The 14,212-nt window shown below is 39.3% G+C and overlaps 1 protein-coding gene across 1 annotated transcript in view; it reads left to right on the top strand.

Annotated features, from left to right (window-relative positions):
- Positions 1-14,212, top strand: part of LOC103379885 (SLIT and NTRK-like protein 3) — a 34,170-nt gene that overhangs the window by 3,433 nt on the left and 16,525 nt on the right. The window contains exons 3-5 of the mRNA XM_025059972.1: positions 52-167; positions 1,541-2,464; positions 7,891-8,110. Coding sequence (XP_024915740.1) covers positions 52-167; positions 1,541-2,464; positions 7,891-8,110 — 1,260 coding nt within the window. The remainder of the gene's footprint in view (positions 1-51; positions 168-1,540; positions 2,465-7,890; positions 8,111-14,212) is intronic.

Below are 14,212 nucleotides of genomic sequence, written 5' to 3'. Positions count from 1 at the left end.
CTTTTTCTCCGCTGAAGCAATTTATCCCTCTTTCCTTTTTTGTACCTTCAGGCCGACTACAACGTGATCAAACGAATTGACAGCGGTGCTCTGAGGTTCCTCTTCAAGCTCCGTGTTCTAATCCTCAATGACAACCTGATCCCTGTCTTACCTGCTCATCTGTTCAGGTTAGACTCCAATTACTTTGCCGCAAAGCTTTTAAATTATGCTGCTTCTAATCTGTAGAGATAGCAGCATTAGACACGACGAGATCAAGGTCTGCTGTGTTGTTGTATTAATGATTCTGTGGCGTATTAGTTGTATCATAGAAGACAGATTAATCATATTATAAACACTGCAATGTCTAAACCAAGTAAGAGAAGAAACCATGAATGACAGAGTAGCACAAATATCATTTTCATTGTGGGGAAGCTGGTCCAGAGCCCAGGCAGGAGTGAAAGTGTGGGCCAGTTCTGGCAGTGATGCTGCACTACTGGATATCATCTGGCCCAGAAATATTGATGTGAGCTGGCATGAAAAATGACAAATGTGGCAGAAATATATATTTTTAAAAAATAATCTGGATGTCTCCTGAAGTGGCCCAGCATTTGTACCACTTCTGGTTTTGGAGACCAGGTCCATGTGTCAGTGCTGCCTCCAACCCAGTTCTGGTTTTGGAGACCGGGTCTGGTCTCCATGTGTCAGTGCTGCCTCCAACCCAGATCTGACAAACAATGGTCAACCATCCCTGAGAGGCAGAGTCAAGTGTTGGTGGTCATTGCAAGACAGATCTGTAAACCATGGGAATTTAGAGAGATGTGCAGTCACCGTGAATGATGGGTTCAGGGGTTAAATGAGGGCGTAGATGGGCGAAGATTAAAGAACTACTCACTGTAGATCCAGACTGAAGACGCAGAGATAGAACAGATAGGGAAGATTCATTCCTGGCAAAACAAAACAAAAAACATTGGGTGTAAGTGTGAAGGACACCAGTGGAGGACACATGAGCTCACGGAGGAGTGAACAAAGATGAAGTCAAACAGGCTCCTCCTTTATCTGTGTCAGCCACACTTGAATGTTGAAATTGAAATAAGCAGTTGGTGATAATATATATATTTAAACTTAATTCTTTTAATGATTAGAAATTGCACTGGTGAATGATCTATTATGTGCAGAATTCTATTGTTGGCATTAATTAATCAATGTATTATCACAATAATAATGTTTTAAACACTGTATTTGTTTAGACAAAGCACTTGAGTTAGAAATGTCACGCACTCAACAGAATCTCTTTCCACTAAAAAAAAAAAGAAAATCCATTAAATCTGTCATAGAAACAACCTCACTCTCACGTATGAGTTGAATGAAGTTGTCGTCTTCTTAACCTGACATTTACGGTCTGTTGAAAATGCCATTGTGAGCAACCAAGACTTTTTACAAGCAAATCAAACTATATCTATCATTTCACATCTTGTTTTCAACCAAAAAAAGCAAAGTGCAGGTGCAGAAAAAACCCTGAATCTAAGCTGCTCTATTTTCTCTCTCTGTTGTCCTGCCACAGATCTGTGTCTCTGACTCATCTGGACCTGCGGGGAAACCGTTTGAAGAGCCTGGCATATGCTGGGACTCTGGAGTACATCGGTCGATCCCTGATGGAGCTGCAGCTGGAGGAAAATCCGTGGAACTGTGGCTGCGAGGCGCTGCAGCTGCAGCAGTGGTTGGGTCAGATCCCCTACACTGCTGTGGTCGGGGACGTGACTTGTGAATATCCCTTCCACCTACACGGCAAAGACATACGAGAAATCCCCAGAAAGGAACTATGTGCTGAGCTGCCAGATAAAGAGCTGCAAGGAGAGAGCAGCAGCACCTCCGCTGGATCTCAGCCTCAACATTCGCCCCCTAACTCTAAATCCAAGTCTCACCCCGGGCGGGTAAGGCCGACCAAACCGTCCTCCATGGTGCACGGCTCTCGGCAGAACACTCATACTTCCTCCACTTCTTCCTCGTCTTCCTCAGTAGAGCGTAAAGACAGAGAGAGGCAACAGAAGCCCACCAAAAAGCCCAGACCCTCTAAAATATCCCCCACACCTCGCAGCCTGATGCCAAATCCCCCTGTAGCTGGCTACCAAACACGTCCGCCCATCCCCATCATCTGCCCCCTGGGCTGCACATGCAATCTGCACATCACAGACCTGGGTCTGACTGTCAACTGCAAGGAGAACGGCTTCCAAAACGTGTCTCAGCTCACACCGCGGCCCCTCAACGGCCGCAAACTCTACCTGAGCGGAAACCTAATCCAGAGGATCTACCGCACAGACTTCTGGAATTTCTCCAGCCTTGACTTGCTCCACCTGGGAAACAATCGAATCTCCTACCTTCAGGAGGGGGCTTTCTCCAGCCTGCCCAGCCTGAGGAGTCTTTATCTGAACGGGAACAACCTGGAACGTCTCAGCCCTCATGTATTCCTGGGGCTACAGAACCTCAGGTAGGATTAGTTCCCTTTTCTTTCCTTTCTGTGCTTTTTGGATCACGCTGCGCATTTTAAGCAGTTTGACTTCACTGCACTTCAAACAAATATACAGTCGAGAACAAACTTATTTCTCAAGAAAAGAAAATGTAATTCTTTTTTAAAAGATTTCCTGAGTGATTTGATACAGCAGATGGATTTCCTAACAGAGTATCTCGGACACAGATTAGCTTTGCACCACAGTCACACTTGTTCCAAATCTAGTCAGTAGTCAGTAGTGTGCTATTTTCACTTAATCACAGACGACAGAGTGGTCTCCTGAGACGTCCTGGTCTGTGATTCACTGGAAAATCTTTCAGATTTCTCCATATTTGTTCATCCTGTCTCATCAACACTCGCGTTTACTTGACTTTAGAGATTTCATATTGGCTCCGCTCGAAGGTTTTAGGCCTGACGGTCAATAATATTCACTTAAGTCTTTTGGGCTTTTGGGATATATGTATAGTTATGAAGTACTGAAGTACTGAAGTACTGAAGTATTCCTTGGGTTGTGTCGAAATTAACATATAATTAATTTGTGATACAAATTTTCAACTCATTTTAATGCATAGATAAAATTATGCATACCCTATTTACCAGACTATAAATAGTTCCGGAGTATAAATCGCACTAGCCAGCTAGAGTGCCCTCTAGTGGCCGTCAGTGTAAAAATAAAAAACATGTGAAATTCTATATTCTAATATATAACTCGCACCTGAGTATAAGTCGCACCAGTCTGGATGAATAAAAGTGAAGTCCGGATAATACAGCACTGTATATCCAACACTTCATCTTTCTACTTATTGTTTACCTAATATGATCGATGGTCGATAAACAAGACTGTGTTTTGCACACGCTGCGAGAAAAAGATTTTGTTTCATGGAGCTTAAAACACCATCAACAGTCGGCCTGGCTTGTGTTTAACTTCTGATCAGACGCTGGGCTTGCGTCAGACCAGGTTGCGGTGCAGACTGACGTAAATGTCAGAGGGATTGTGTGGAACTGTAAACTGATTAATAATGTTGAGGCGAAGGGCGTCACCGAAGCAGCACTTAACACCATCTATAAGCTTTCATTAAGATGCACCGTAAAGACTAAAGTCCACCAACTCTGTGAAGCTAAATATCAATTTATACTTGAGTATATTTATTTTTTCATGTTGATAATCCCGTCATTTGGATTAGTCAGAAATAAAAACAGGTGTGAAACCAATACCTGCTGTTATTTGTTTTTCTGTTCCAGCGATGTACAGATTTTTTTTTTGCCATAGTAAAGCTTCTTGATTTATCCATGTCACGATTCTTCACGCTTTATTACTATTATCATATTACTAAATTATAATTACTATTAATCCACAGCTAATCCTTTGACAGCCTCAGTTTAAGACCCACTTTGGTGTTGCCTACTTGAGGTTTTTTTTCTTCTCTCCAAAGCGCTTCATCTTTCCCTGTTCCGGTCAAAAGCACAGAACCTCCTGTGAGCTGGAAGTTCTCTTCCCTTATTTCCTCTAAATAACTTCTATATTACCTAAATCTATGGCCAAAGTGTTCCTCCTCTGCAGACTTCAGTCTGATCTCTTCAATATGGACTCCAGCACTGCTCAGGAGTCTTCAGCTGACTTTGTTGACAGGTTAATTCCAGTCATTCACCAGTGGTTTGCTAGTTCTTCTAGGCTCTTAGACACATTTGTGCAGTTATTTCATGATGATTTTTTTTTTCTACTTCCTTCCTCTGACACTTCTCTTCCACACAGGGTTGATCTGTCTATAATTTCCACTGGTCAATATTTACATGTCTATCTGTTTCCCTGCAAATGTTTTTCCAAGAATGAATTAAATCCTCTGGCTTTTGCACCGACGCTTTGACAAGTGACAGGTCACGCCCTAAACTAGGTTCTTCTATGGGGAGTTCATCTGAAAAGATAAACCTGGTTTCAAGGACTGGCCTACAGTCTTCAAAGTTTTTCAAGTCAAGGAGCTCCAAACCACGGAGAGATGAAGCCTCTAGCAGACATGCTGTATAAAATTAGGTTTAATAATACATTTGTACTGTATTGATTTCATATTTGGGAAATTGTTGTGTTAGCAGCAGACATGCTGTTAGTGTCAACAGGCGGTGACTAGAAAGCACCAAGCATGTGGGAATCAAACCAATGCCTTTCTGCATGCGAGGCAGGCGTGCTAACCGCTACACTATGGAACAAGCAACAACAACCCAAATCTAGCTTAAAAAAAGCTTATTTTTTAAATTCAGTGCCCAACTATTTAAATAAAATTTCAAAAATAAATAAATACAAATTGTCTTGTCAATCAAACGTTCCACAGCCACCTCCACAGACCCCCGTTTGAAGGATTATGATTAGATGTGTATACATTATTGTGGTTTCTGTTATGGCTCCATATATTTTTCCTGGTGTTGGAGGGGGCGTTAATTTGAAATATATTTGCATTTTTACAACTTTTGGTTTCTGGATGCCAAGCAAAATAATTAAAAAAAAAAAGGATTATGATTAGATGTGCAGCGTTAGAGAATTTCTTGCTCTGTGAAAAGGCAATAACGATGTGCTTAAAAATGATTACATTTCATGTGGGAGGGCTAATAAGTCTTTCTCCTCTGGTAAGTACGTGGGTATTAATTTCACTGTTACATTTGAAGTAGAACATTTTGATTAGCATCATAAGTGTGATTGCAGTAAGAGCCGGCTTTTCTTTTTCTGTCATTTGTTCGTCGCACAAGTGAAGGGCAAATCTGGAATGTGTGAGGTTCTTTTTTTTTTTTTTTTACAGAATTGTTGATAAAGCGGTAAAACATCTAGATACATAAAGAAAATTATATTTATGATGGAATATTAAGGAAATGTCAGAGACAGAAATACAATCATAATAAGTCATAATAATAAATGGGAGAATAAAGAAGAAAATTAATACTGTAAAAACAATTACAAATATGTGAAATGTAGATGGAAATGCAGAAGAATAAAGTTATAGTATTACGAGAAAAAAAATCAAAATGTTACATTGTATGAGAATATTAGCCTTTTATTCTATTCTATTCTATTCTATTTTATTGTTTTTTTTTTGTCATGGTATATATTTCCCTATATTCAACTTTTCCCATCACATAATATGAGTTCATTAGTTAAAGTTTTCAACTTATTTTTAATTTTTTTCTAAGACCACAATGAAAAAAAAATACAAGAATAAAGTTGAAAGTAAAAAATTAAATTAAATGTAAGAAAATGAACATGAACACAACTGTAACTGTAGAGGAATTGAGACAAGAAAGTTGTGAGAGAAAAAAATTAAAATGACAAAAACACAGTCATACGTTTATGACGATGAATCATACATTTAAGACTATCACTATTTTCTAAAAATATTTGTATTTTTTAACAACATTATAAGGTTACAATATTTTATTTTATTAACATACTGTATATGTTTTCAAAATATTTGTATTTTTTATACATTAACAACATTCTAAGGTTACAATATTATATTTTATTAACATACTGTATATGTTTTTTTTTCCACAGCATTATTTAATTCACGCTAAACTGTAGACATATTTTCTTGTAATATCAAATATATTAGTTATTTTACCAAATTTAAATACATTACTGTACTACTACTGTACTACTACTGTACTACTACTGTACTACTACTGTACTACTACTGTACTACTACTGTACTACTAGTGTACTACTACTGTATGTGTCAGATTAAGCAGACAAAGCTAATTGCTCTGTAAATAATGTAAACAGAGAACATTCACCGCCTGTAATGGCGTTTCTGCAGTGAAGTAAACATGGTGGACGTTGACGGGGACAGGAAAACATTCACGCTGTGCTGCCAGGTTTACATTTTTGACAACGTTTCACAATATTTACTTTAAAAGTCCATTTTCTCAGTTCTTTTCAGGATAGACTTCACAAAATGTTGAGAGCAACTAATTTGACTGTTAATCGATAGCAGAGATGCTCTCAGAACATCCTCGAAGTTTTCCTTTTAACCTCTTTTTAGCTCTCGTCAGTGACTCTGGGGCATTTTGAGCTTGGGCTGATTTCCATTATTGAAAAACACTTTAAAAATTCAAAGTACCCTAAATTTAACATGACGACGAGGCATGCCAAGGCAAGTGTAAGCAGTCATCAGCGCAAAAGTACACAATATCATCTGATACTGATCATCTCATCAGCTGTGAGCCGGGGAGGTGCAGATTAAATCAAATTTTCTCTTATGACTTGATGTAATTACCATGCTGTGGTGCAGTGGAGGTAAATTACCCACAGAATAAAAACAGGGAAAGATAGAAAGCTGTTAAAAATTCAAACTGTGCTCTAATCATGAATCAAAATTATGTCTTTCCAACCCATTCAAGCTAATATGAATATACACATCAACTATTGCACCAGAGTCAAAAGTAAGGTCCTGGGGCCAAATGTGGCAACAAGGTAGTTTTTATTTAGGCCCAATTCATTTTCTCGACTGGTTTATTGCCCACTTTATGGTCGAAATAATGAGATTTTGCCAGGCATTGATTGTTGCCCCTGCAACCAGTTTGAATCAATACATTAGCTAACTTAGGTTTAGCTAACCCTATAGCCATTAACATATATATATATATTCTTTCATTTTATTCTCTTTATTGTTTTTGTTTTTGGAAATTATGTTTTTCAGTCTTACGAGTGATTTTAATAATTTCTTGGTTAACATTAAGCTGTGATTTACTGACACTTTTAATTATTTTGTGTGGGAGAACTAAATCAAACAAATATTGATTTAAAATGCAGTTTATGTAGGTTACAATGTTGCTACTCGAGCCTGACGTTTTTGGGGGAGGGAGGCTCGGGGAGCTAACACTCAGCTGTTCCTTAATCTTATTTTTTATAATCTAGCCTTTTGAAATTTTGACTTTACAGCACTTTTTTTTGGTTTTAATGTCATGGTGCTAGTTAAGGTAAATGACTATGTACTTTATTACTTTCTTTTTGGCTATCATTGATTTTAAGGCTGCCTTCAAGCTAATTTCCATAGCATCTTGGTTAATTTGCAATTAAGCTAATAGCTAATTCTGGGTATTCAGAAGACTTTTATTTTTGCTATACTATGAGCCAACGTTTAGTCTCCTTATTTAGTCTCTCTGTGTGTCTTTCTAATGACTATGAAGCCTAGAGAATAGCTAAAATGTTATGCTAAAAAGTGATTAGCTTTCATTCAAAGACATCACCACGTTAACAGAGCCATTGTGCTGAGTTCATCTGTAAACACGCATTGCATATACTCTCTATGTAAAACTCAATTAAAGCCCACAATAGCAAACACCATCTTATTGAAGTTCATAACAATTTCCACAGCTATTGTATGTTTTTATACTCCGTAACACTGCCCTCTCTTCAATTACAGATTTCTTTATTTCGAGTATAATGAGATCCACGTGATCGACCCCGGGACCTTCGACACAATGCCGTCTCTGCAGCTGCTGTTTCTCAACGCCAACTTGCTGCGGAGCCTCCCTCTGGGCGTGTTTTCAGGAGTTAATCTGGCTCGACTCAATCTGAGAAACAATCACCTCCTGCATCTTCCTATGGAGGGCGTCCTGGAGCATTTGACTGGACTGGTACAGGTTAGTAAACACACCTTAAGCCCTACTTGAGTTTGGTACCAGCTTGAGTGGACGTTCAGATACAGGACGTTTTTCTCACTTTGTCCTGGTGTAAAATGAGTCTGATACTAACAAGATATTCAAATCTTACTGTTAGCACTGTATGTAACAACTAGCTAGGTCTCACACCAGTAAAGCAGCACTCACATTATTGTCTACTTTAGCCTTTAGCCTTATACATACATACATACATATATATACATATATATATATATATATAAAGAATATTTATAATTTTTTTTTTACAAACTTGTTCACACTTTTTCATTGTTTTCTGACTTCCATCTGTCTAAATCTGAGTGTCAGGTATTTCATTAGTTTATCAGTTAAACACAGATGAACAACACAATAAGTCAACTGGTTAAAATAAGGGACGTCTCAAGCCGATACCCAAGATCGGCATCAGTCCGATTTTGGTAAATATTTCAGGATCAAACATTGATAAAAACCAACTATAGCCCCAAATGCTCAACTCAGCTTTAAACTACACTCTGTAACCAGGGACACGATCGCCTCAGCAACCGCAGCTGGCGACATGCTGGAGGAGAAAACTGATACGGGATTGATTTTGATACCAGCAGATACTCACGGTTGCAGTATTGTTATCAGTATTGGACGTGAAAAAAAGAGTTATAGCCAAATGTATCGCCAGGGGGCGCTATTCCGTTGTGTCCCCTAGGAACAGAAGGTTGGATCCCACGATCCTACACAAACCTGGTGCAGAACCAGTGTGAGCGTACTCATTCAACCAGTAATAATTCTAACAGGATTGCCAAGACTAAATGATTTAAATCACACCCTGTAAATGAATAAAAGAGACTTTAGTCTTGTAAAGCGATACACCTGCCTTTAAAACTCCTGGCAGCCCCTAATCTGCCGCCCTCCGGCGCCGCTGCAGCTTCCTCCATCATCTGACTCTGCTGTTGTTGTGAGACTTCTGCCAGGGCGTTTGGGACTCTTGCCTGTGCCTTCAGGTATCCTAATTGGAAAATTGCAATTGTTTCCATTTGCATAAGTAGCCCTAATAAATCACCGGCTAATCTTGGAGGAGAGCTCAAGTCCTCAAAGTTTTTTTTTTTTTTTTGCTCCGGCATGCTTAGGCTGCACAGTGTGCATTAAAGCCACTGTTAGTGCTCAGCCTTACCTCACACATTCATCTCCGCCATTATGTAGCTGCTTGCTGCACAAAATGTGCAGATAAGAGCCCAACCCAAAGGTATTACAGTTTTTTTTTTTTTATTATTATTTTATTTCATCCCGCTTTTTATTCTCACTTCAGCACATTTACTGTAGCAGGATGCTTTTCTTACACAGCCACAGTAGAATGAGGGGAGGAAGGTGTGTGGATTAGCCTGAATGTCACTGTGAATTTCTGTTTTACACTGCAGCATAAAAAAATGACTGGAGGTAGAGTGGGTGAGGCCGACAGTTTAGGGGCTGCGTCTAAATATTTGCTCGGGGGGGGGGGGGGGGGGCAATCCAAATTCCGGAACGGGTGGTGAATTTTGTATTAAAAGTAAAAAAAATAAAAAAATATTTCAGGTTTTTCAGGTATTTCAAGTTCATTTTATTAAATTCAGTTTTAGGGGCAAATCAAAAAGGGGTCAGTCTTGGCAAGCTATATTTTATATTTATATATATATACATATATAATTTTTTTAAAATCAGTCCCAGGACAAGAAAGCAAATCAATTGTATATTGTGAGAGGTGATTAATCAGACCAAAGATTAGAAGAGTTACAGAGAAACATTTCGAGTGTTAGGGTTTAGGAAACCATTGTAGAATGTTCATGACCTTCAAGCCCTGGAACACTGTTGCAGCAGAGGCTGACATTTATTTATTCATGACGGAGACAGGCTCAGGACAGGTCTTCACTTTAACAGTATTGACGCTAAAGATAGTCTAGAACAGTGGTTCTCAAACCGTGGTACATGTACCACCAGTGGTACGCGGGGAAAATTTATATTTTCACATTTACCAATTTATTTTCAATTGAATAAATCTGAAACACATATATTTTCAATTGAATAAATCTGAAACATACCATGAACATGAACACAACATTTGAACATAAACATCTTTCTAAACATCTCTCCTGTGGTGAAGCTAACAGTGAAGGCCTCTGCTGCTGTATTCTAATGTTGGTCATCATGGTGGTACTCAGAGAGATCAATGTTTTCTCAGGTGGTACAGAGTAGAAACAGTTGGAGAACCACTGGCTTAGAGGATACCATAGAAGAACACACTGCAGGCTCAGGTGCCAGTGAGACATAGATGAGGAAAACTGATCCATACAACCTATGGATTTCCGGGTCCATGTGCCTAACTGGCCAGCCTGCTCTACAGATACGGGGAGATCAGTGCTGTAGTGGAGGGTGTACGTGGGTGCATCGAGACAAACACTTATTTTTCAGTTAGCATTACACATACCCACTTCTCAATCAGAATTGGCTGCGTAAAAAAACCCCACGTCCTTCTCCAGGGACCTCTACACTGCTGCTGCAGAGAAATGTCTTTTTATGCTTCCGAAATAAAGAGTGAATGCTAACCACTGAATATGAAGTGTTCTACAATAAAATTCACTTGAAAACTGGAACATTTATTAGGCTATTACGGTGCAGGATGTTTCCACTAAATTAGTTCATGTACGGTGCTGCGCAAAAGACTTAGGTGGGTGTATACATTTGTTATAGCCCTGCTTCTTAGCAACGCGTTTCCTCATTCAATTACTTACAGCAAATGTGGAGAACCAGAGGCTGAAGCTGAACCGTTTTAAACACTTTTCTGCCGTCCTCGGCCTTCTGGAGGAAATCTATGAAAAAAATTTAACAATATAATTTGAAATAGTGGTTCTGGTTCCATCCCTGGAAGCTGTCACAAGTGGGGCCACCTACCCATGGCTCTACCCATTTTTCTTTTTTATTCTTTTAAAAACAGTCTTCTTCAGTTTATTGTTTTAAGAATTAGCTTTTGGGGTTTTTTTTTCCAAATAGACTTTTAAATTACTGAAAAAATACAGTAGTTATAGTAGTACAGTACTTACGTAAAAATTTTGTACAGTTCTGTTTGGGGCCTATAAATGTTAGAGTCCATTAACAGTTTACAGACTTTAGATTTTATTGCGTTTAGAAAGTGTACCAACTTTCCTTTGAATTGTCCTCATAAAAACATATACAGGCAGTCACCAGGCCAGCCGTTTAGGGTCCATCTCTGAGTATTTCCTCCGGAGGAGCGAGACGCTGGTTTATGGAGACTGAGGCGCCATGTGCACTACACTCTGTGCTGTTGTGTGCCTATAATGTCCGAGAGCATTAAGGCATCGACTAAATGGAAGTGCTCCGTTGGTCACGTCCGTGGAGCTCAGCAGAATTACCACCACAGCGCTGGAAATCTGTGGCAGAGTAATTAAAAACATTCATTTTCCGAGAGGCTCTTATTACTCTGACAAAAACCACATTAGTGCAGCTGCCCGTGGACTGCAGGGAACAACGTGACACTGAAATCACCTGTTGACCCACAGTCTACCTGTTTGAAACCCACTGAGGTGGATATCAGGCTGGGCTTTTGGTCTTTGAAGCTAATCAAAGGACAGACCACAAATGGAAGCAGCTCCTGGACGAGGCAGGAAACGGACCATTCCGAGGATCATAACCAAGCAGCAGGTAAAGACTCAGAACATGCACGTTCTGAGTCCAGCCCTGGGGCCAGTCGTAGCACTGAGAGCTATTTTTAAAATAAAACAAAAATTTCCACTGGCAGAGTAAGAGAGCTTTGTTTTAACCCACACTTTAAACCTGGATGTGGTTTGAAGGGAATTTTAGTATCTTTTTTGTTAGCTTTTACAGTAGCTACTTTCTGGCATAAAACATATTTGTCTTTTTTGGCTAACGCTCTGTATATCTACCTTTAAATGATCCTTTTAAACAATAGCTTGACAACATTTTTTGATAATATATCTTTGTAGACCTACCATTGGATGTTTTTTTATATTTACATTTGATATATTTTAATCTCATATAACCTTAGTTTTTGGTTTTGTGTACTTTTTAGTTGTTACTGCCATGTGTTTTCCTTGCGCTGTCTGACCTATAAGGCATTAAGATGAGCAAAATGATTCAATATAAAAAAAATATATTTGAAAATTCACTGCATTTTTATGGGACTCTTCCTACTTAAGGATCACAGAAGGATCTTATCAATATTATTGGCTCTGACCTGTTCAATAAAGTCTGGACACATTTGGCCTGGCGCCCCAGTCCCTGTAACTTAAACAGATTTGTACAGTATCACTAATTAATATGTACTTATGTTTCAAACACAACTGCCCCCCCCTCCCCTCCCCCTCCACCTGCATGCTCCGTTACTCACAGACAGCTAATTAAAAGACAAAAATGTCGGGCGGCAGTTTTTTCTTGATGAGAGGATTAATAGCGACCTGTAAAAGAAAATATAGCATTGAGTTTGGAGAATCAACATCGAGTGGCGGTAAGATATGTGGAGCATTCACACAGTGTGTGTAGGTATACACCACTTTCTCAGTAATTGCAGGGGAACAAAAGAAAGACTTGCTCATTATTGCAGCAAATAAATATGCCCACAGCCACAATTCACCTTGAGTGATGTCAGATAGGAAAACAATTTACACCGGGGGAAGATGATGAAAACAACAGACTACACACCAGGGCCTGCTATGACAGGGAAGCATTAGGTTTAATACCTAATGACTAAATATCACTTTGTCATGTCAACATTATCACTATTAGAACAATTACATTAACCCACTTGCACTGCAGCCTTCAGTTAGCTTTCGTTTAGACTGTTTTAGTCTAAGTTTGTTTAGCTTTACGTGTAGAGCAGCATGAAGTCAATCGTCTTATGGATATGGCCCAGTCCCTCGGCCCCTCCCCACCTCCCCGGCCCCTCACTGCGCCCCCCCACCCCCCTAAAGGGGGCCCAGCCCACTATTTGAGAAGTCCTGACAAAGATCACTTTTCCATGATGCTAGAAAAAGAGAAAAACAGCTCACTTTAAGGCATCCTCTCTGTCCTAATAACTGAAAAGGGTCAAAAATGAATTTTATGCAAATTTCATGGTGTTGTTTGTCAACAACTAAATGCCTCACCATCCGTAGAGGCATTAGTTGTCTGTGAGCAGTGCTACAGCAGCATGCGGGGGTAATTTGAATTCTGTAGCACTCTTGAACCTGGAATATTCTAGTTTTGAGATCCTTTTTGGTGTCGTATTTATCCACCAAGGAGAACTGCTTTGCTTCTCTGCCATCAGCAATATAACATCTGCTTGGCGTTCACCTAAAAAGCTAAAGCAGTATTTTGGAGTTAGGGAACAAGTGTGAACACAAAAGGGATTAATAGTCAATGAGCAACATCGCAAGAGAAGTTCAGCATATTTTGGTTTGAGTTGTCCTAAATCTAAAACAAACTCCTTACAGTCTTTCTGATGTTGTTTGGGATTTGTCCACACAGGAGGACTTGTTAGCTTGTTAGCAGGCTGACCCAAAAAATAGCCCTGTATCTGTTCTTCTATGATGAGCAATAGAGATTTATGGAGGAGACAGAAGAGAGGTTACTCTCGCTGTTTTTCTCAAATAAAATACTTTTAATATACTTAAAAGATTTTACCAGGTTTATGAGTTAGCTTAGCTGCTAGGTTTAATAGGCTACCCCACGCCCAATAAACTTGACTCCAACATTAGCTGTGCCCTAATTGCTTACGGTGGCTAACAGCTGATTAGCATATTTGTATTCTAGCTCAGATACAGAGCAAAAAGATTCATTATTCAAGACAAGATTTCAAAAATGCTAATGTTCCGCGTGACACAGTACTATACGTGGCTAGTTGTTAGCCAGTGGCAAGGACAGACCATTGATGTAAGGGTGAGCATTAACATGGCTAGCATCATTTGCATTAGAATCAATGAAGGTCTAGAAGTTGGTGGCGAGCCAAACGGACTTGATTAACCACTGACGTTGTCCCAGATCAATGCAACTCTCACCTATTTGCACTGCTCATTATTTATTCATCTCCTAAATCAGCTTGATAGG

This window comes from Cynoglossus semilaevis, chromosome 1 (genome assembly GCF_000523025.1).
Source record: "Cynoglossus semilaevis isolate Cse_v1.0 chromosome 1, Cse_v1.0, whole genome shotgun sequence".
NCBI lineage: Eukaryota > Metazoa > Chordata > Actinopteri > Pleuronectiformes > Cynoglossidae > Cynoglossus > Cynoglossus semilaevis.
Note: the sequence above shows the minus strand (reverse complement) of the source record. Positions and strands in the feature narration are given on the sequence as shown.